The 21206-nt window shown below is 35.9% G+C and overlaps 1 protein-coding gene across 1 annotated transcript in view; it reads left to right on the plus strand.

The window, feature by feature from the left end:
• fras1 (Fraser extracellular matrix complex subunit 1) overlaps positions 1 to 21206 on the plus strand; it is a 364870-nt gene that overhangs the window by 88859 nt on the left and 254805 nt on the right. Inside the window, exons 4-9 of the mRNA XM_015364800.2 lie at positions 5591 to 5683; positions 8254 to 8413; positions 13758 to 13891; positions 17846 to 17929; positions 19198 to 19299; positions 20294 to 20485. Of these exons, the coding sequence (XP_015220286.2) occupies positions 5591 to 5683; positions 8254 to 8413; positions 13758 to 13891; positions 17846 to 17929; positions 19198 to 19299; positions 20294 to 20485 (765 nt within the window). The remainder of the gene's footprint in view (positions 1 to 5590; positions 5684 to 8253; positions 8414 to 13757; positions 13892 to 17845; positions 17930 to 19197; positions 19300 to 20293; positions 20486 to 21206) is intronic.

A 21206-nucleotide genomic window follows, 5' to 3' on the forward strand; every position in this document is an offset into this window, starting at 1 on the left:
CAGCCAATCACGTACCGCGGTATGATGTAGTGAGTTGCCTGCGGTACTGGTTTGTACCGCGCACTTTGAATGGCTGCTTCTGTATACAGTATTTAGTTTTTTTTTGTAGCTGCCCTTATATATATCGGTTCATCCGTGTCTTTGCTACTTTTTTAATATTATTATAATATTTAACATACTGTGATATAGGTAGTCAATAAAAAATGTCTATATAGTTTATATATATTATTATTAGAGAAAGTTGTAATTATTTTAATTTTCTTAAAAAAACAGCTTGCACGTGGGCTGGGAATTGAACTTGGCTCGCTGGCGTGGCAGGCAAGAACTTTACCAGTGAAATAAAGCATTGCTCTGGTTGAACAGCCTAAATTTAATAGTCAGATTCAAAGACATTAAGGAAACAGGAACAGTAAATTTAAATAACATTAAACTTAAAAAACAAGTCAGACAAGCAGTGTCAGCAGAGAAACAAACATCAGTGTGAGTCAATGGTAGTGGCAAAGTTCAGTAATCTGACAGATTGTGGGAAGGAACTGTCTCTGAATCTGGAGGTATATGCCTTTATGCTCCTATAATGCTTACCAGAGGAAAGGGGAGAGAAAAGTGAGAAACCAGAATTATTGTTATCCTTAGCAAGACTTTCAGCCTTCCTGAGACAGCAAGTGTTTAAAATATTCACAATGGAGGGGAGCTGTTCTCCAATAATGGACTGAGCTGAACTGATCACCCCCTGTAATGCCTTTCGGTCAAACTACGAGCTGCTGAGAACCACACTGTAACAAGCAAAACAAAAACTGGTACAGAATTACAGAAAAACACTCAATAAACAGCATACTATAAATCAATTTGCTTGTTGAAGCAAAAGCATGGTTTCCTTAAAATCCCTTTTATAGTGCATACTTGCAATATATAGTTTAGTGTGATTTCATGTACAGTATGCAGCCATCAGTCATTCAGGTCACTTCTGGTCTCTTTTTTTGCTTTTATTTATGGTTTGTCTTTTGTATAATATACAGTGAAAACCTAAAATAAAATTGTTTTCTAATTGTTATTAAAACACAATTACTAATAATTCTGTACGCTAGATTCAAAATTAAAAAATCTGCTAGTGTTACTGTACTGTATGACTAGAGTAGGAAAACAAATGTTTTTTTCCAACTTAGGAATGTAGCAAAAGTTAGATCATTTCTGTTTGTGTGATTCTGAGAAATTGATACATGCATTTGTTACTGGCAGACTTGATTACTGTAATGCTCTTTATACTGGATTGCCTAAAAAATGTATTGATAGATAAAATGCTAGTGCAAAATGCAGCAGCAAGAATTTTAACTAAAACTGAAAAAGTGAGATCATATAACTCCTGTGTTGGCTACACTGCATTGGTTATCTGTTGCTTTTAGAACTGATTTGATTTAAAGGTTCTCTTCCTTGTTTTCAAAGCTTAGCACCAGAATGTATCTTACAGAATGAATATCAAACTATACCACGGGCCATCTTCTTAGATCCTCAGGTGCAAGTCTACTGAATATTCCAAAGGTTAAGCATAAGATTATTGGAGAGACAGCCTTTTGCTACTCCACACCCAACTGTGAAATAGTATTCCTAAAAATATTAGGGAGGCTGGCTCTGTGTATATTTTTAAATGGCAGCTTAAAACATATTTTTTTACTCTTTTAATTGATTTTCTTATATGATTTTAATTATATTTGTGTTTTTGTATGGTTATAGGAATAAACGAATGGGTTCATACACATTTTTATTATTAAAAGAAGCTGCCTGGCTGTGGATACACAGCACATTAAAGATTCACTGTGCCACTGGCAGTTTTACAGAGTAGTGAAGTCCTCAGCATCAGATTATTTGAAGAAATTTAAAGGTGTACCACAGCATGTTTCTTTAAAATTGAATTAAAATGTAACTTAAACACCCATCAAAGGATATGGCTTTTATATTTTATGTAAAATCTGTTTTCAACATAATTCTCCCATAAGCATAATGCTAAAAACAGAATATTGGTTTTAACAAAATTTTGTGGAAGATACCTTACTATTCATTGTTTTACCCTTTTTTATCATTAAATCTATTTTAAAGTAGTTCAAGTTTTATTCCATGCTGAAAAGAGAAGAGAGAAAACACAACATTTCGGCTGTGAAGCCTTCTTCAGGTGTGAGGGTCTTCGGCTCAAAATGAAATGCTTGGAGGTTTATTCCATGCTGAAAAGAGTAGAAAAAAATCACTGTGGAGGCTTCTTCAGATGTATCCTATATTTTTTGTTCTTATATTTTAAAAACGATATATCTTTGTGGTAGGTGGCACAGTGGTTGGGGAGTTGGGGCCATGGGTTTAAAACTGGACTTGGGTGCTGTCTGCACTGAGTTTGTATGTTCTCCCTGTGATCGCCACGTGCTCCAGTTTCCTAACGAAATCCATAGACCTACTGTTAACATTGTCAACATGGTATTGGAGAGTGGCGACACTTTGCACGTTGCCCCTTGTCTGTATGTCTTTCTCTGTTTCATGTAGGCTTTTTGTTATCTAGTCTACCTTTTCAGCAATTATTTATGATCAACGATTGCTTGTGGAGATTAGATTGAGAATCATTGACTTAAAAACAGATATATCCTATTTGAATCTAAATAAACTCTCATGGGTGCCTCTGCGTATGGACCTCCCTCCTGACTCACTCTGGCGAATGCGACAGACACAGAAGCACCATAGATGGGGAGACCTTCAAGTGAGACTGAAATGCCACGGCTACTGGACGAATACTCGTGGCCTAGTGTTCTCTTGGCCAATGTGTAATTTGTGGAGAACAGGAGGCATGAGCTAAGAGGAAGATTAAGTCATCAACAAGGTGTCAAGGATTGCTATATTCTCTGCTATTCTCACAGAGACCTGGTTGACCCGCAATACTCATGACTCAGCCGTTCAGGTTGACAGATTCTCCACCTATCGTATGTCAGGCTGAAGTCAGGGCAACTTTCAAATGGGTGAACCGGCCTAGGCAGCATTCCTGATGGGTCCTTAAGTCCTCTGCAGTTTTTACGTATATTTTAAATCTTTCGCTTTTACAATGTTTTACAATCTGCCCTTCCTGTGTGATTTAAGGAAAACCACCATTATACCAGTGCCGAAGAAAAATACTGCAACCTGTTTTAATGATTACAGGCTAGTTGCGCTCAGATCTACCATAATGAAATCCTATGAAAGGCATATAAACTTAATGATACCCGAGTCTTGTGACTCTTCATGCTGCCTTGTTTCATTTGGATGATAGACACAAACGTCAGAGTGCTATTCATTGTTTACAGCTCTGCATTTAACATTGTATTTCCATTAAGACAACTCATCAAGCTTAATGATCTTGATATCACCAGAATCTCTGCTCCAGGATTCTGGATTTTCTGACTGGGAGACCACAGTCTTTGAGGGTCGATGAAAAGCTTTCTTCCATGCTGACTGTAAATATACTGATGTAGTCATTCTGAATGTGTGGTAAAACCTGTAATGCGATACAGATGCTGCACTTTACCATGCCATGTGATTCACTGGCCAAAATGATCGACAGGTGCCACTTGTGGTGCATTACATGTTAGTGAAATGATTGCTAGTTTAATCTCTCTACTGTGTATGTTTAAATTAACTTAATTTAGGATATTAATAGGAAATTAATTTTAAATAAGAATTTTACAACTGAACTGCTGTTATTATTTCAGTAAAAACATGTGTACTTTTTAGAATTTTCAAAATGTTTCCAAAATATCCACAAGTGATATTTTTAACTGCTGAAATTTCTTTAGTTACACGATTCCACTACCATCTACTGTAAGTACATTAGGTATATATTATGTATGAGACCGTATGGCTTTAAGCCACTACAGTACAGTATGTGTAAAGTATATTTTTCATAATCAAAATTTAAAGTTAAATTATCCTGATTACTCATTGCTAACATTTTCATTAAGGCGCAATATAGATTATCTCAATGCGGATATAAGCCTTAAAGAAGCACATCGGTTCACAACAAGTCACACTAGAATAATAAAACTATTTTTCATATTTTGAACTGAGTAATGTTCTTTTTGTAAAAAATCACTTTTCTCTTTTTTAAATTAATTTAAAATACTGTATACATAGTTTAAAATTAATTAAAGTCTAATCACTATACAACTTAAATTCTATAATTGGAAAAAGATTGTCCCCCAGCATTGACTGGGATTTGAAACCAGGCATTTTCTGGAGAAAGCCCAAATGTTAAGCTTTACTGCTCCACCTGGCAGTTTTACAAAGTACTGCAGTCATTAAAACATTTTTTAAAAAGGTGCAGTATCCCGCAGCACGCGCACTGCAATGTACTGCATTATCTGCCGTGCATTCTGAATGGCTGGATCTGTAGGGGCCCCCCGGGACCTTGTGTGCTTAGCTCCCTGCTGTCTTTCTTGTTTACCCAAGATTGTGTGGCCACAGCTCCAACTCCATCTACAAATATACTGATGACACTTCCATCATTAGTTGAATCACCAGTAATAATGAAATGGCCTACAAGGATGAGGACAGGAACCTGGTGGAGCTTTGCCCTCAGCATTGGAAAAACTTGGTTGTGGATTTTAGAAAGCAGGCTGGGGACCACACCCTTATTCATCAATAGGTTGGCTGTAGGCAGCTTCAAGTTCCTGGGTACCTTCATTACTAAATATTAAACGTGGTCACAGCATATAGTGGATAGAAAAAGTATACACACCCTTATTGAAATTGCAGGGTGTACGCTTATGCAACCAGAGTGTTGTAGGTTTTTTAATTTCAATTACTTTTCCTAATAATGATCTATTAATGAGCTACAAAGAAGGCTCAATAGTGCCTTTACTTCCTCAGACAGTTGAAAATTTGGTCTATCTTCAACTATTCTTACATTTTACAGGTACGCTATTGAGAGTGTTCAACACATGGTATTACAGTGTGGTTTCTCAGCAGCTCGTAGTTTGACTGAAAGGCATTACAGGGGGTGATCAAGCTGTCTCAGGAAGGCTGAAAGTCTTGCTAAGGATAACAGTTCTGGTTTCTCACTTTTCTCTCCCCTTTCCTCTGGTAAGCATTATAGGAGCATAAAGGCATGTACCTCCAGATTCAGAGACAGTTCCTTCCCACAATCTGTCAGATTACTGAACTTTGCCACTACCATTGACTCACACTGATGTTTGTTTCTCTTCTGACACTGCTTGTCTGACTTGTTTTTTTAAGTTTTATGTTATTTAACTTTGTTGTTGTTACTGTTGCTATTTCCTTAATGTCTTTGTATCTGAGCATTCATGCAAATAAGCATTTCATTGCACTTGTACATGTGAGTGACAAATAAACTATACTGTTAGGTTAATTGACTTCTGTAAAAATTGGCCCTGGTGTGAGAGTATGCATGTCTGTGTGTACCCTGCAGTGGACTGTCCGGTCCAGTGTGTATGCTGCTTTGTGCCTGTTGCTCCCTGGGATAGGCTTTGGTTCCCCTGTGGCCCCAAATTGAAGTAGTTAGCAAATTAATGGGTTCATTGATGTATTTTGAACAGTCTCACCCAAGACCTTTTTTTTTTATGCTTAGGGGGAACAGCTCAGAGTGCCTCCAAATAAATGTTGCCCTGAGTGTGACCTACAGACCCAAGGGTTTTGTCAATATGAAGGACAGATCTATGGGGTAAGATGAATGCTCTTCTTAACACATGATAATAACAGAGAGAAATAATATAAAATTGACATAGCTTTTTATCATTACTTTAAAAAGTCTGATATCTCTAACATGTTATTAATGATGTATTTTGTTTTTTGCAAATCGAACATCCCACTTTTCATGACAATCTTTAAAAACCTACTTAAAATTCTATTTACATAGATAAAGTAATTGATATATTTAAGGTGGGTAGCTGCGTCAGCATGTTTGGGCTGCAAAGGATAATAGGTTTATTCCATGCTAAAAAGAGAAGAAAGAAAACAAGTTTCACATGTGGAGCCTTCTTCGGGTATGAGAAAGACAGAGGAGACAGCAAAGATTTAAATAGCATAGGAGAACAAAAGCTGGGAGAGTGGAGGAGGCGGGAGCAGAGGAGAGGCAGAGAGGCCGCTCAGGTGGTGCGAAGCGCAGAAAGGTGTGAACTTGAAACCTGCATGCGAATAGAGAAAATTACACAAAAACAAGTCTGTCATTCACACTTTCCCCCTTCTCTCAGTGACTGACTTGTATATCCTTACTGAGCACTGATCAAATATTTTTGCTTGCATCAATGATTGCAAATAGATTAGGTAAGATTGTTCCTAGTTTAATTTGATCAGTCAGGTTTTGTACCAAATAGACTTTTAAGTGATAACGTTAGACATACATTTAATGTGATTGAGCATTCTCAAAAAAGAAAGGAGCAAGTATTACTGTTACTGTTACTGTTAAGATGAGGAGAAAGCCTTTGATAGGGTTTTATGGCCATCTATATTTGAGACTTGCAGAAAATTTAACTTTGACTGTTTTCAGTTGGCTTCAAATTATATATAGTGCACTCAGAGCTAGAGTAAGAGTTAATGGAACACTGTAAGATTATATTAGTCTTTTATTAGATAACTCTTTAAAACATATTTATTATTTAATATTATAACTATTTTGAAAAAAAATGTATTCAGAATACTGTATAAGTATAGGTTACTGTCTGTAAAAATAAGCAGATAAAACAGGATTTAATATATTTAAGGGAAATAAAGACTAACCCAGATCTTAAACCAAATACATAAGATGATACTTTTAAGTTATGGGCAGATAGAGGACTGATTAGGTATCATCAAATAATTCCCGATAAAGGGGTAGATTCATTTGAGGATTTATGTAAAAGATATAACCTCCTAAAGTCTCTATTTTGCAAATATTTGCAAATTAGAAGTTATATTACAAAGATTACAAAGAAGAGAATTAAGAAAACATTTAATGAAATTCATCTTTTGATTCAGTCTATAGCAAATACATATGATAAGTTACATGTTAAGAATGTGTTGGGTCAATTTAGTCATTTGTTGGGAGATAAATTAAAAGTAGGATAAATTAAAAGTTATTGCCAAATGGGAAAATGAGTTACAAGTAGAATCACATGTTGGGAATGATATTTCTCAGAATACTTTTAAGACAGCTAATTCTTGGTTTTAGAGGGAATATGCACGAAAAATTCAGATTAGATTTTTTAAAACACCTATAATACAAACTAAATATAATAGAACAAAAACAAACTGCTTGTTGGATAAATTGTGTGACTAAAGCTCCTCATACACATATTTTATATACCTGCCCTGTTTTCAAAGGATTATTTTTAAATGTCAACTCTATGCCCAGTGAACTTCATGGAAGAACTCCACATATCTTGTTTCCTGAAATAGATAAGTGTCTCATTAGAATATTAAGAAAAAAATACATTTTAAAGCTAATACAAAATGCTTAATTTGATTTGAGGTGCTTAAACCCCAAGCACCTCAAATCAGTAAACAGACCAAAACAATTAGTGAAGTCTTTAAAATAGAATGGATAGATTAAGGAATCAGAATAAGCTTTTTGAAGATGGAAGAAAATTAGAATGAGTAATATTGTGCGAAGTGATATTATGTGAAATAATGAAAGATAAAGATAATAATTGTTTAATTAAATGATTATTTTATTAAAGTAAATTAAGTTTGATCGTTCAGAAACAAAGGACATTCTTTAAGAAATATAAATATGAAATGAAATGTATATATGAATATAGTTTTTACGGATGTTTTGATTATGTATTATTATTTATGTAAACTGCTTTATTTGGAGAGGGTGTGGTGGAGCGGTTAAGGGGAATCTTTTTTGTGGGTGCATATCCTGTTTTTTTTCTTTATTGCTTATAATGTTTATGACAGTTATGGAAAATATTGGATAATCATAAAAAAATACATCATGTAAAAAAATCAATTAAAAAAATCAGTTAGCCTTCCTTGAAATCAAACCTGTGCTGAATATGTATTGTGGTCTGCTGTTAATCTTTTTTGAAACTAGGCACACTTCGTAGATGTATCTCCTTGGAAATTAATAAGAAATGGACAATTGTAAAATATAAAATTAAAAAAAGGAATGCAGTGTGAAACATTGTGTTAAAGGATCTCAAAATGATATGATGCAGTTGTCAACTGAGTTTGTATTGTAAAGAAAATAGAATGTTTTTAGCACATCAGTAAAGGAAGCATCTGCTGTTTCCATTTTTGACTTTGTCACAGCATGATAGTCAGTGGTCCATCTCCAAGTGCACAGTGTGTTTGTGTTCTCACGGAAAAGTTGAGTGTAGCCCAAAGTCCTGTCCTCTTCTTCATTGTGGGAGAGAAGAAACTCAACTCATATCCTCAGGAGACTGCTGCCCTAAATGTGTGCGAAATGGAGGTGAGACATTTTTTTCTTAATATATATTTTCTCTGTTCATCCTGAAGAAATTGCATTTTTGCACCCGACAATCCTGAATATATGAAAATTAAATATTTTCAATAATTATAGCTTTAGTGTGTGCGGGGAATATGCTAGTAATACCAGCATTGAAGACAGATACATTTTAACATGCAAAGGTTTATTCTGTGTCATTAGTCAATATAAAGATATAAGAAACAAAAATGGACACAACAGTGTAATGTCAATAAACAGGGCACTGGGCCTCCTTGTGCGGCCAGTGAGGCTTGTACAGATGCAGCCAATCAAAACGAGCGGGGTATGCTGCGGTACAACGCGGTGGGCGTGTCGCATTAAAATGTGTCATAACACGTATGTCATGTCATACCGCGCCCTACCGTATGCAAATAAGATTATGTTAATAGTATCCAGAATCACCTTGTAAAACCGCCAGGTGGAGCTAATAAAGTTTAACCTCTCATGTACAGCATTTGAGCTGTCACCAGAAAACAATCAGTTTCGAATCCAGATCACTGCTGAGAGACAATCTTTATTCAATTAAGAATTTAAGTTGTATACTATTCAGACTTTTAAATTTAAACTGTGTATTACAGCATTTTAATCATTATACATTAAAAAGTTGGTATATTTTATGAAAGCAGGATTGCTAAGTTGGACAAAAGTACACAACCTACCACCTTTATCATAAATATTTCAATTATGCAGAAATATTTTATGCATCAAAGTCTTTACCGAAGATATTACTAATAGTATTAATAATAAATGACCGTGGACAAGCTGTAAACTCAAAGTATTACCCTGGTCCACATTCTTTGCAACCATCTTTGTAACTGAAAAGACTTTATTTTTTCATTGACAAAAAGTAACACCACAGCATTTCGTTGATCCGATCACGTATTCATTTCCAATCATACAAAGTAAGTATTTCACATGCTCATAAACTATATTAATTTAGGAACAGAAACATATTATGTAATGTGTTTATTGCTGGTCTTGGTAGTTTAAAGAAAAATACACACCAGTATTCCATTTCTCCCTAAACATTTTAAGCATCTTCTTACATGTGGTTATTTCGGAAACGTGCTCCTTCTGACCATATTATTGTACTTTTATATACTTTGTGAAAAGTGATTGTTTCAACCTTTTCTGCGAATATGTTCATTATCGCAGTAAACAAAAGCATACTTTTAGAATTTGATTAATAGGAAATATAATGTGGAGTCACATATCTAAATAAATATCTATATCCATGTACTGTTGCACTAACAGTAGTATAAGACTTTCCATTGATATGTGTATGGCTGTTTCAGTAGTTGTCACATGACTTGCCTTGGTGGCGTGATAGCCTAAGTGACTGATTTATAACCATGAGGTCGGGTGTTCAAACCCAGCTGTCGCCATGAGTTTACTTTTAACAAATAAACATTTCTTTGAAAAACTAAAATAGCAAATATTATTGCCATTATATTGACATTTTTTATATTTCTAAATATCACAACATGTTCATACTGTATGTACACAGCGGTACGGCAGGGTGTAGGGCGCAAATCCACGTGAGCCCAAAAGCCCTACATTAATATTATGCATTCTGAGTCTCTGTGCCTACATTGTTTGTAAACAAACTGGTTTCACAGGTATTTTCAAAGTAGAACAGGGCAAGTCTTCCAATGAAAGAGACACTCCACCTTCCCCGACGGACACATGTTTTCTTAGAAAGACAGATTCACAACGCACAGCTGTGTCAGTCTTCTGTGTAAAAAAAATCAGTTTGAACCATGGGTGCTGTTTTTACGACGCTGTATAGGAATAAAGTATAGGAATTTTCTTGCTGTCAGCAGTATCGTGTATATAGTTGACTCTTACCTTAATGAAAACAGGAGATAAGGAAAGGGTTTCAGAAATCAAACAAAGCTTTATTCCTGTGCTTACAGTCTGGGTAATTGGAGGCTACGCTGTTATGTTTCCTATGGTGATATACAGGTTTTTCGCACGAAGCCATATTGAGCAGTATTTCTCGCACTGTGAGCATATGTACACAGCGATCCCCTCGGGTTCCAGTTAGTGCGTAATTACGCATCAATGAAAAACCGGAGGTTTAAAAAAAGATAATTAGCTCACTGATAGTTTTATGTGGAGGCTGTGAACATTTTCACAAGTCGTGGTCTTTAAAATACATTTGGTTTGAAGGCTTTCTGTGTTTCCCTTCCGAAGATTTGAAAAAAAGAATATACTAGCATGGTTAAAAAAATGGCTTAAAAACGACATGAAGGCTGTGAAAACGGTCACAATGTACTTTGTGCACACAGCAGGTGTTTTCGTAACTGTAGGAGGTTTCGTGAAAAAGCTACAGGCGTGCCAATATCATTTTCGAACTTCAAGCTAACTTTACCCTTGTTTGGGCATCGCATTATTATCTCATTCACCTGCTAATTTGTTTTACACCACGGGAAGACAGGAGAATGTGATTGTACTGTATCTGTACGGAAGTGTTTAAAATGTATAATTAAATTTTTTTTTAAACTTGCAGCTTACTCAAAGATTCTAAGATGATCACGAGGAAGTGTATTGCATGTCTATTGGTCTAACAAAAACTACAGTATGCTTAAGAGTTGTTAAACCGGGTTTTATTTTTCGGCACAGCCAGCTGGCACGAACCACACAGACACCAGCTAGCCTGCTAGAGCGCCACAATTCACACTCAACCACATAACAGATCACAGATGTATGAGATATTGCTGTTTGATCTTTTATCTGAGCTTTAATAGAGAGCTTATCTCTATTAATACGCTGGGCAAACGTACTGAGGTTGAATTCTTCCAGGACCGGGGGTACCTTTGAAGTGGAGACAACGGCACCGAAAATTTTTATTGCGCCCTCTCTTTAAAGCCCTGGTCAAATGTGAAGACAGTATGTACAGTTATAATTCAAACTGAATTAAAAACTACACATCCCAGTTACCATGGTGGTGCTTGTGATCATTGCGTTTAACCAACAAAACAGGGCGAAAATAAGTCACATGACTTTGGGGCTGAGTTTCGAATCAGCAACAAAGTGAAATCTACACGATAGGCTACTTCAAACTATCAGTTACATGACTGTATATATCGCTTAAGCCACTCCTGTTTGGCATTTTAGTTATGGAGGCAGGAAGACGCCCCCCCACCCTCTGTCGCCATCTTTAACCGTTCCATGTCCAAATCACAGTAGATAGAGACACTTACAAAAAGTTAATCCCAGCTACAATACATATATATTTTTGTGGTAAGAGGGAGCGAAACATCAGTATTTATTGCTAGTAATTAGTGTACGATTTATAGTTGAAATGTGAGCCTAAATATAAAGTTAAAATCTCGACAAAGCAATGTAGGAAAGTCGCACACAGAAATACACAGAAATAAGTATCACGTTAAGAAACAAAAGTATGCACAATAATCAGAACAATTATAAAACAGAAGTAGATGTTAACTTCCCATCTGTTTATATTCAACACATGGATTTTCCAGTGGACACATGAATACAGTCACTCAATAGCAAACAACTAGCCTGGCAGTAAACACATGCACCTTCTTTCTGGCTCACTTAGTGAGAGGGCTGGTGCTGTTTGACACATACCAAATGCTGGATGTCGTGCTACAGAGAAGAAAGTTGCAAGAGGAGGTCTGGCTCAACATTAAGCTTACTCCTGTGTTTGGGCTTTAGTGCCACCAGTGCAGAAAATCCAGTTTCACAAAGATACGCTGTTGGAAACGGCATCATAAATCTCACTGCTTTGTCTGAACATTTAGGATACTCCGAAGTAACATGAAGCCAAAAATTTAAGAATTTCTTTGAAAAAATCAATTTTAAAGCATTGTGACAGGATAGGACCTCAAGGCCGTCTTGCTCCTTTGCGCTCAAACTGGCGAGGGCCACTTCACATTGGTTTACAAAATGATTTTCAATCCTGCTGAACCAAACATCTGGAGCTGGGAAGTAGTCGCGCAGTTGGGTCCTCAAACTTTGCAGGTGCTCTGTAATTAACTTTGTGTTAGAGGCTGGTAGCTGCTTTTGTTCTTTTGTTAGAAAGTCTGACAAATTTTCAAAGGAGTTGTAGTTTGAGTGGTTGATATGTTTGGTGCACATTTCCAGTTCCTTTATTGTGGCTTCTGTTTTACTTTGGATGTGAAAAATTATCACTGCTTTACCTTGAAGAATTTGCTAACACTTCGGAACACACAACACACAGCAGAAGCGGCTCCTTTTCAGTTCCCATGCATGTAAAACCTAGAGCTAGGTACTCACTGCTGTATTTTCTCTTTTTTAGTTTGGGTTTGGATTTTGGGTTTGGATTTATCAGTAGGAGACACTGAAGCAGTTTGTTTGTAGATGGGCCTTCCTGTGTCTCTTTCCTCATACGAGAACCTAACGAAAGCCACTTATCCTTGATATGAAGGGTAATTAGGCAGTTATACTACATTCTGCATGAGCTTTCTTGTCATATCACATATAAGGACATTAAATGGAGGTCAAGCAGCATGCTAAGCTATAATATCTATAAAATACTTTTGTTATTAATATAATTATGTTATGTTATATATTTATGACTTACAATTACAACAATCATTTGATGGCCCCCCTGCAGTAAGGAGCCACAGCCCACAGGTTGAAAACCACTGCCTGAGATTTTTACATTTGTTAGTTATGGTGTAATTAAAAAAAATGAAATAAGATATAAATTATACTGATGCATAACAGTAGAAGGTTTTTTACACCATACCACTAGGGAGGTTAAAGTAAAGATTACAACTGTCACTGAGCCAGACAGAGAATCCACAAGTGAGAAGGTATGAGAGATTTTTAGGCTAAAAAGAAAAATCAACTTGATATTCCACTAGAAACTTAACATAAACATGTTACTGAAGTAAGTTCTTCAGTTTCTTACCAAGTTGTCTAAATTTGTTCTGGATTGAAAGTGTGCTCTTTAATCTAATGTAAATTGTTTCTACCAGGACAACAACAACTGGGTTAACAAGTTGGTGCCTGTTAACTCTATGGATGATATCAGTTACCTCAGAAAAACAGCAAACTTGTCAGTAGGAGTGTTCCAGACAATAGAGTCTCCAATAACCACCACTTCTCTTTTTGGATTTCTAGAGATGAAGGTGTCCTGACCTAAGATTTCATGTTTGATTCCATTTCCTGGAGTAGGGCAGATTTGTTTGATGATCGAATTAGCTAATTCCTATTTTGTGGTCACACAGTTATAGCTCTGTTAATGGAACTGACCTGTGGTAAAGTCTATCACTCTGATAACTGTTCTCATTACTTATTGTTTCTCCTACAGTGTCTTGCTCCTTTGAAGGTCAGGAGTACAAGGATGGGATGGAATGGCAGCCCAGACCCTGCTCCAAGTGCTCTTGTAGGAATGGTGAAACAATATGCTACATTATTGAATGTCAGGCTCTGATATGCAAGCCTGTAAGTAACCTTTCATTCAGGATCAATGGCATTTTTATTTTAAAAATGGCTAGAGGAAGTTTTTAGTACACACTACTGTATATAAAGTGTATATTAAGTAAATCTGTATATTATTCTTCTTTAGCCTGAAGACATTGCATTATCACTTTTGTAATAATTCTCTGTATTTTAAGTTACATTTGTGGCTAAGGTAAGTGCAATTACTATTTTTAATACATATGGGTTAACACAAAATAAGTAAGGGTAAGTGTTTTCATTCATACAAATCAATTTTCATACTTTTTTCATTTATGTGCCATTGTCCTATTTGGAAGACCAGATGGATGTAGAGAAGCTAGCACTTTTCTTTTTTCCAATTAAAAGAATATTCTGAAGCCACAAATTTATGTAATTCTTAAACTCATTGTCAGCAGGTCTTACCATGGCAAGTTGAAGGGAATTTATCACTGTTTTTAAAGGTTTTATGGCTTACCTTTCAAAATTGTACCTTATGCTTAATATTCTTAATGTACCTTCAGTTTATTGTGCTTTTCTGTAGTCAAGGTATTAGGTACAATGTTGAATGTTTAAACAATTAAGTGAAAGAATCTGTATCAGAATATGCTTCTATTTTTTATAAAGGAAGAATGGTTATTATAATATTCTAGACAAAAAAACTGACATAAGTAATCTCGCAGTGTTTAAATGATGTGGTCAGAGTGGCTTTGTTTTGAAAAATCTTGTTTTACTTTGAAACTCAGTATTAGTATTCTTTTTACCCTGTTGCCTACACTATCATTGCTTAGATACAATGCTATAAAAAAGTTAGTACACCCCATGTAAAGGTGTGTTTTTCATCATATTTCTATGTATGGGTATTTGGTCTTCATTTCAATAATATTGATGGATAAAGGTGATCTAATTTAACAAATAACAATTAAAATTATTCTTTCCAATCATTTATTCAACAAAAAAAGTCAGAAATGAAATTGTCTGCTTTGGCAAAAATAAGTACACCCCTAGCTTCAATAGCTTTGGCAGAAATCACTTCTTGTAGGCGTTTCTTGTAATTGTCTATCGGTCTCCTAAATCGGACTTGGAAAGAAATTTGCCCACTCCTCCTTACAGAACTCCTTCAACTGTGTGATGTTTGATGGCTTTCTTGCATGTAATAATAATAATAATAATAATAATAATAATAATAATAATAATAATAATAATAATTATAATAATAAACTTTATTTTATATAGCGGCTTTAAAGGTGGCTTCTCAAAGCGCTTTACAGGATGACAATAACAATAAATAAGAAGACTACAACAATAATTAAGAAGATTTCACAAGATAGGACACAATTATAATTACAACAATACAACAATAACAATAGAGGAGACCGTGGAAGGTGGTATTAAGAAGAGCAGAGGGGTGAAGAATGGAACCAGTTAAGTAAAGGCTTTTCTGAAGAAGAAGGTTTTGAGTCTGGATTTGAAGGAGTTTAGAGAAGATTACTCTCTAATATCCTTGGGCAAAGAGTTCCAAAGCTTGGGGGCATAGCAGGAGAAGGTCCTGTCACCCATACAATGAAGATGGGCTTGGGGGACAGTAAGGAGGGCAGAATTTGAAGAGCGGAGGTTGCGAGGTGGGGAGTAGGGCGATAAAAGTTCAGACAGGTATTAAGGTGCCAAGCCATGTAAAGCCTTATAGGTGAGCATGAGGATTTTAAAGTCTACGCGGAATGTGACCGGAAGCCAGTGCAAGCCAGTGCAAGGACTCCAAGGACAGGATAGGAGTAATGTGAACACTTGCACTAGACCTGGTCAGGATTCTGTCTGCTGAATTTTGGACATACTGCAGCTTGTTCAGAGTAGATTTAGATACCTCAGGGAGTAGAGCATTGCAGTAGTCGATTCTTAGAGAATACAAATATGTTGATCAGCTTTTCAGCCACAGTTAATGATAGCATAGGGCGTAGTCTTGCAATATTTCTAAGGTGAAAAAAAATATGGTTTGACAGTATGCTGTACATGTGAGTCGAATGTTAAGCCAGAATCGAATATAACCCCAAGGTTTTTCAATTTTGATTGAAGCTCAAGTACAGAGCCATCTACAGACAGGGTTACAGGAGTGGCTTTACGAAGTTGATGGGGGGTACCAATAAGCATGACTTCAGTCTTGTCACAGTTAAGATGAAGGAAGTTTTGAGTCATCCAAATTTTTATGTCAGAGATGCAATTAGATAGAATAGAGACAGCCACATCAGTGTCGGGTTTGGTATGGATGTATACTTGAGTATCGTTAACGTAAAAATGAAAGCTGAGGCCATGTGATCTTAAAAGCTGACCAAGTGGGAACATGTAAATGCTGAAGAGCAAGGGGCCCAGTATTGAGCCCTGGAGGACACCAGACTTGACAAGACCAATTTCAGACCTTTACCCATTGAGAGAGACAAAGTGACAGCGATCAGTGAGGTAAGACTTAAACCATTTGAGGGCAGTGTCAGAGACTCCAAACACAGTCTGCCCTCTTCAAGTCCCCCACAGCATTTCTATGGGGTTAAGATCTGGGCTTTGACTTAACCCTCCAATTCTTCTTTTCGAGTCATTCTTTTGAGCTTTTGAGGATTTGCTCGAGCGTTTAGGGTCATTGTATTGTTGCAAGGTCCACTTACGGTTCAGCTTCAGCTTTTTGACAGATGACCTCACATTCTCCTCAAGTGCTCCCTGGTACATTGTGGATTCCATGATTGACTCTATGATGGCAAGCTGGCCAGGCTCTGAGACAGAAAAGCAGCCATGGTTTTCGCCAAACATGGCATTTGGCATTGTGGCCAAACAGCTCTACATTTGTCTCATCCGTCCAGAGCACAATTGTTCTAATAGTCCTGATCTTCACCTAGGTGTTGTCTGGCAAACATCAGTCATGCATCTATATTCTTTTTTGAGAGCAGAGGCTTCTTCCTTCCTGACCTCGCATGGAGGGCAAAGGTGTACAGTCTCTTTCCGATTGTTGACTCATGCATTTTGACATTGACTGGGGCAAGAGTTTTGGAGACTTCCTGCAGCATCTTTCGGTCAGCTCTTAGGTTGAATTTGGTGGGTCTACCTGGACAGATTGCCAGTGGTTTGAAATTTTCTCCATTTGTAGATGATCTTTCGGAAAATGGAGTGATTGATTAAAAATTGCTTGGAAATGGCTTTAAAATCCTTCCCAGACTCACAGGCATCAACAATCTTTCTTCTGAGGGCCACAGAGAGATTTTTTAATCTTGGCATGATGTAGCCACACACCTCAGTTGCTAAGACCAAACCAGACCACAGGTTTCTGATGTTTATATAAGGCAGTGCCCTCTCAAGTTACCCTCTAATGATGTTCTAATCATTTGCACCTGTTTTAGTGCACCTGATTCTAATTTTAGGCATTTGATGCAATGATAAAGGGAGGGGTGTACTAACTTATTCCGCATAAGGAAATTGCAAAATGAGTGCAAAATGTGATTTTTCACTGTTATTTTTTTAATTAGACCACCTTTATCTATCAGTATTGTTGAAATGACAATCAATATCCTTTTGTCCAAAAATGTAAAAAAAGACAAACTTTTTCATGGGGTGTAGTTACTTTTTAACACCACTGTATTTAAATTAGTAGATATCCTAAAAATCTCAGTGTAATCCTCAAATTGTAAAATGTTCCTGTGCTGTTGGGGAAATAAAACATTTCCTATGATCATTGTTATTATTTAAATTATATTAATGAGACCATAGCTCTTGTGGCCATTCCACCTTAATGCAGAATTTTCATAGTAAAAGAGGTAAATAGAGTTTTTCTTTGTTTTTCTAATATTACTTATTTAGTTCTGAACATTAAACTTATCTCTTTTACAAAGTATCTAAAACCTTTGTCAGTGTCTTTTCAGAACAATACCTCTGTGGTATTATGTAGCAACATTAACACTTAGTTCATCCATGTTTTTTTTGCAGAAGGAGAACTTTGTAATTTACCCTGGAAAGTGCTGTCCTCAGTGTGTGCCCAACTCCTGTCTGGTATCAGGGAAAGAGTACAAGGTAACCTTAAATACATTGGGCTCAATTTTTTTTTTCAACAACAAAATTTCTGTTTTTTAAACCTAAGCAGATAACAAGAAATGGAAAGCATTGAAGGTGTATGAAAACTTTTTAGAAATAAAAATTACTGATGGATCCCTTGGCGCTGAAAGCTTCTTGGCAGTCCTATGGTTCTGACAGAAATTAAAATAATTGATAAGAAATACACTTTATTCTACAACATATTTTGGGAGTTGTTTCCAATACTTTTGTGATTTATTCCATCCTGAATAAGATTTTACAAGGATACAGAGGAACTAATCTCTTCCTCTTGGTTTGTTTTATTGCTGAAAAACTGCATACTTCATCGTTCAATTAAAAAAGTTATTTTTGCATATTATATACATGTTCCTAATAATCATTTTAAAAGCAATGGGATGATTGTTCAAAAATGTGCTTTAAAAAAGTATTATAAAAAACAATCAATATATAAAATAATATTATATAAAAGTCACTTAATAGGGACATTTTAAGCCAAGAACAGGTTCTTCTGTGTATGTAGGGTTTGAAGGGTTGTGGAAATATGTTACCCAGCCATGTTTCTGAAGGCAGTACAGTGGTAATGACAGAATGAGATCCTTGGATCAGTTTGTTACTGACTACTGACCCTTCTTGTTTGGAACCTTTATTATGTTCTTCTAGTTTCAGTCTTACAAAATTTTAATGCTTGTTCGATGTGTAATAATGTTCAAGAAATTCTGTTTTTTCCTGCACAACCACACCATTTAAGGTATTTGCATGCTTCATATCTACAGTAAGCGCAAACATTATTCCTGGAGTGAAACAAATGTTTAGTGATTACACTGCATACATGTTTCTGCATAAAAATCTTTTAGTTAAAAATGACTCCTTGATCAAATATTATTTTACTCGTAAAGTACCTTGTGGTACCAATTTTAATTGACAGGTACTTTATACAAATTAAATATAATTTGTAAATTCATTAACTTTGAACAGAGGCAGGTGGCAGTAATTAAATGTTAATTGGTATTCCTGCCATGCAGTATCTTTTATTCCAGTAATTACTGTAACTTTAAGCTGTTTCTTCTTGTTGATTCAACTCCTCATGCTTTCTTTATATACTGCATATTTTTTATGGTTCTTTTTATGAGTGTGTGGGATGCTGGCAAGGAATTTATCAAGTGAGAAGTGATGTGAGAAACATCTTGGTTCTCTTTGTGTGTTTTTTCTGAATTGAGTGTCCTTGCCTTGACTTTCTTCTTCTGCAGCATGGAGAGCAATGGAAAAAAAATTCCTGTACTGCATGTATCTGTGATCAAGGTGAAGTCCGTTGTCACACCCAGACCTGCCCAAAACTCAGCTGTGAGAGGGTCAGTAGAAGCTAATCTCTCTCTCCTCATACAGAATCTTCAAACACATTCTCAACCAAATTGTTTTTCCTTCTGAATTTAAAGTATTTTATTATTTTTAAAATATGGAACCATGAGTTGTTTTTTCTTTTATTATCATTCAGTTTGGAAGCAGCAGATTTTAAACTTGTCTTGTCACTGCTGTGACTTATATTCTGTATACTGAGCATGCATTCCTTCAGAATTTGCTTTTTTAAAGTCACCCACAATTTATAATGCTGTATAAACTGTAAATTACTTTCCAATAGTGTTGGCATTGATAGTAGGAGCAATGCAAGCTCTTAGACACAGAGGGGGTGTGGATTTTTCACTTCTGGGTGAAAGAGGGAATCTGCACACTTTTTACTTTCCAGAAAAGGTGGGTCTAGACACCATCCCCTGCTTGATCCTTGCTGCTTTCCCATATAATATTCTATGTCAATAGGATGGAAAGAGAAAGAAACAGTATTGACACATTTATTATCTAGCTCTTAGTGTAGAGCACAATATGCAAAATACAAAACAAATAAAATAATATGATATAATTGCTGTTTTTCTTTTCTTTGTTGGTATTATTAAGAAGTCTAAAAACACCTGTAGATACACTATTGTCATTTGAAGCGAGTCCCTAATATGTGCTCTCGCTGGAAGGCATTGTTGTATCCTGTCTTACACTATCACTTTTATGGAGGTTTCTACTGCTCAGATTCAGTGCTTGTAAAAGGGGACACCATTGATGGCAGGGTAGTGGGAGTTATATTTTTGTTGTATTATTATTTTTGCACTGCAGTTTTACCAACTCTAAATCATCTTATTGTTGTATTATGCTATGTTCTTATTTTGTCCTTTTTGAATTTTGAACCAAAAAACTGGTTTACAAAATGAACATCCAAAACCATCTCTTAAGACATGCCCTATTGAAGTTAATAACATTTGTTGATGAGGAGAATAATAAACTACCTGTGTTTATGCATAGGGCCAGAACAAAGTGAAGAAAGTTGGCTTGTGCTGTGAGGAGTGTGTGTCTTCCAAAGGCAACTGCCTGTATGACAACTCTATCCATTATCATGGCGAGATGTGGAACAGTACAGGCTGCGAGTTCTGTATGTGTGATCAAGGACAAGTCCTGTGTCAGAAAGCAGAATGTGCCCGAGTGGACTGCACATGGGTAAGGGAAACTATTTCTGGGTGAACCTCCTTTAATCAAGAATAAACAGTAGCAGAAAAAATATAAATAATGCATTAATAATTTGACTTAGGGTATTTAAACTATTTTTCCAGTCACAGCAGGGCATTGATAACCACAATCAGTTGTGCACATACAAATGCAGCCATTAGAATTTGTACCAAAATTCTTGTTCACGGCAAAGGTAGCTGCGCTGAATTGCGCTATTATTCAGTGTGCCAAATCTAGCTTTTCACTGTCCAAAGAAGATACCCAGTATAATGGTAGATTAATTTATTATGTTATGTTATGTCTACTTAATATGGAATGTTAATGTGGAATCTGGTAACTAAAGGAAAATTTTGATGCGTGAAAAAAAAAAAAGGTACACAACATTATTTCACCTTCATTTACATTTTCTGGATTGTTTTCTTGAAATCAGTCACTTGCTGTAGTCATTTTGGAAAAGATTTGATGGGCCTCTTTTAACTACGTTTTCCATGAACACTTGCTGTCATTATTGTTGTAATGGAAAATTAAAATCCTGTAGAAAATGGAAAAAACTACATTTAGTTTTTAATTTATCTCAAGCAGAGTGATGCATTTGTAGTTCAGTGGCAGAATTTTCGTCTGTTATGCTGGAGGTGTATGTTCGACTCCTGGCCAATGCACACATTGTACTTTTAATAAATTGCCTCTTGGAGATAGTAAAGATTCCTCTACT

The sequence above is a fragment of the Lepisosteus oculatus genome, chromosome 3 (genome assembly GCF_040954835.1).
Source record: "Lepisosteus oculatus isolate fLepOcu1 chromosome 3, fLepOcu1.hap2, whole genome shotgun sequence".
NCBI lineage: Eukaryota > Metazoa > Chordata > Actinopteri > Semionotiformes > Lepisosteidae > Lepisosteus > Lepisosteus oculatus.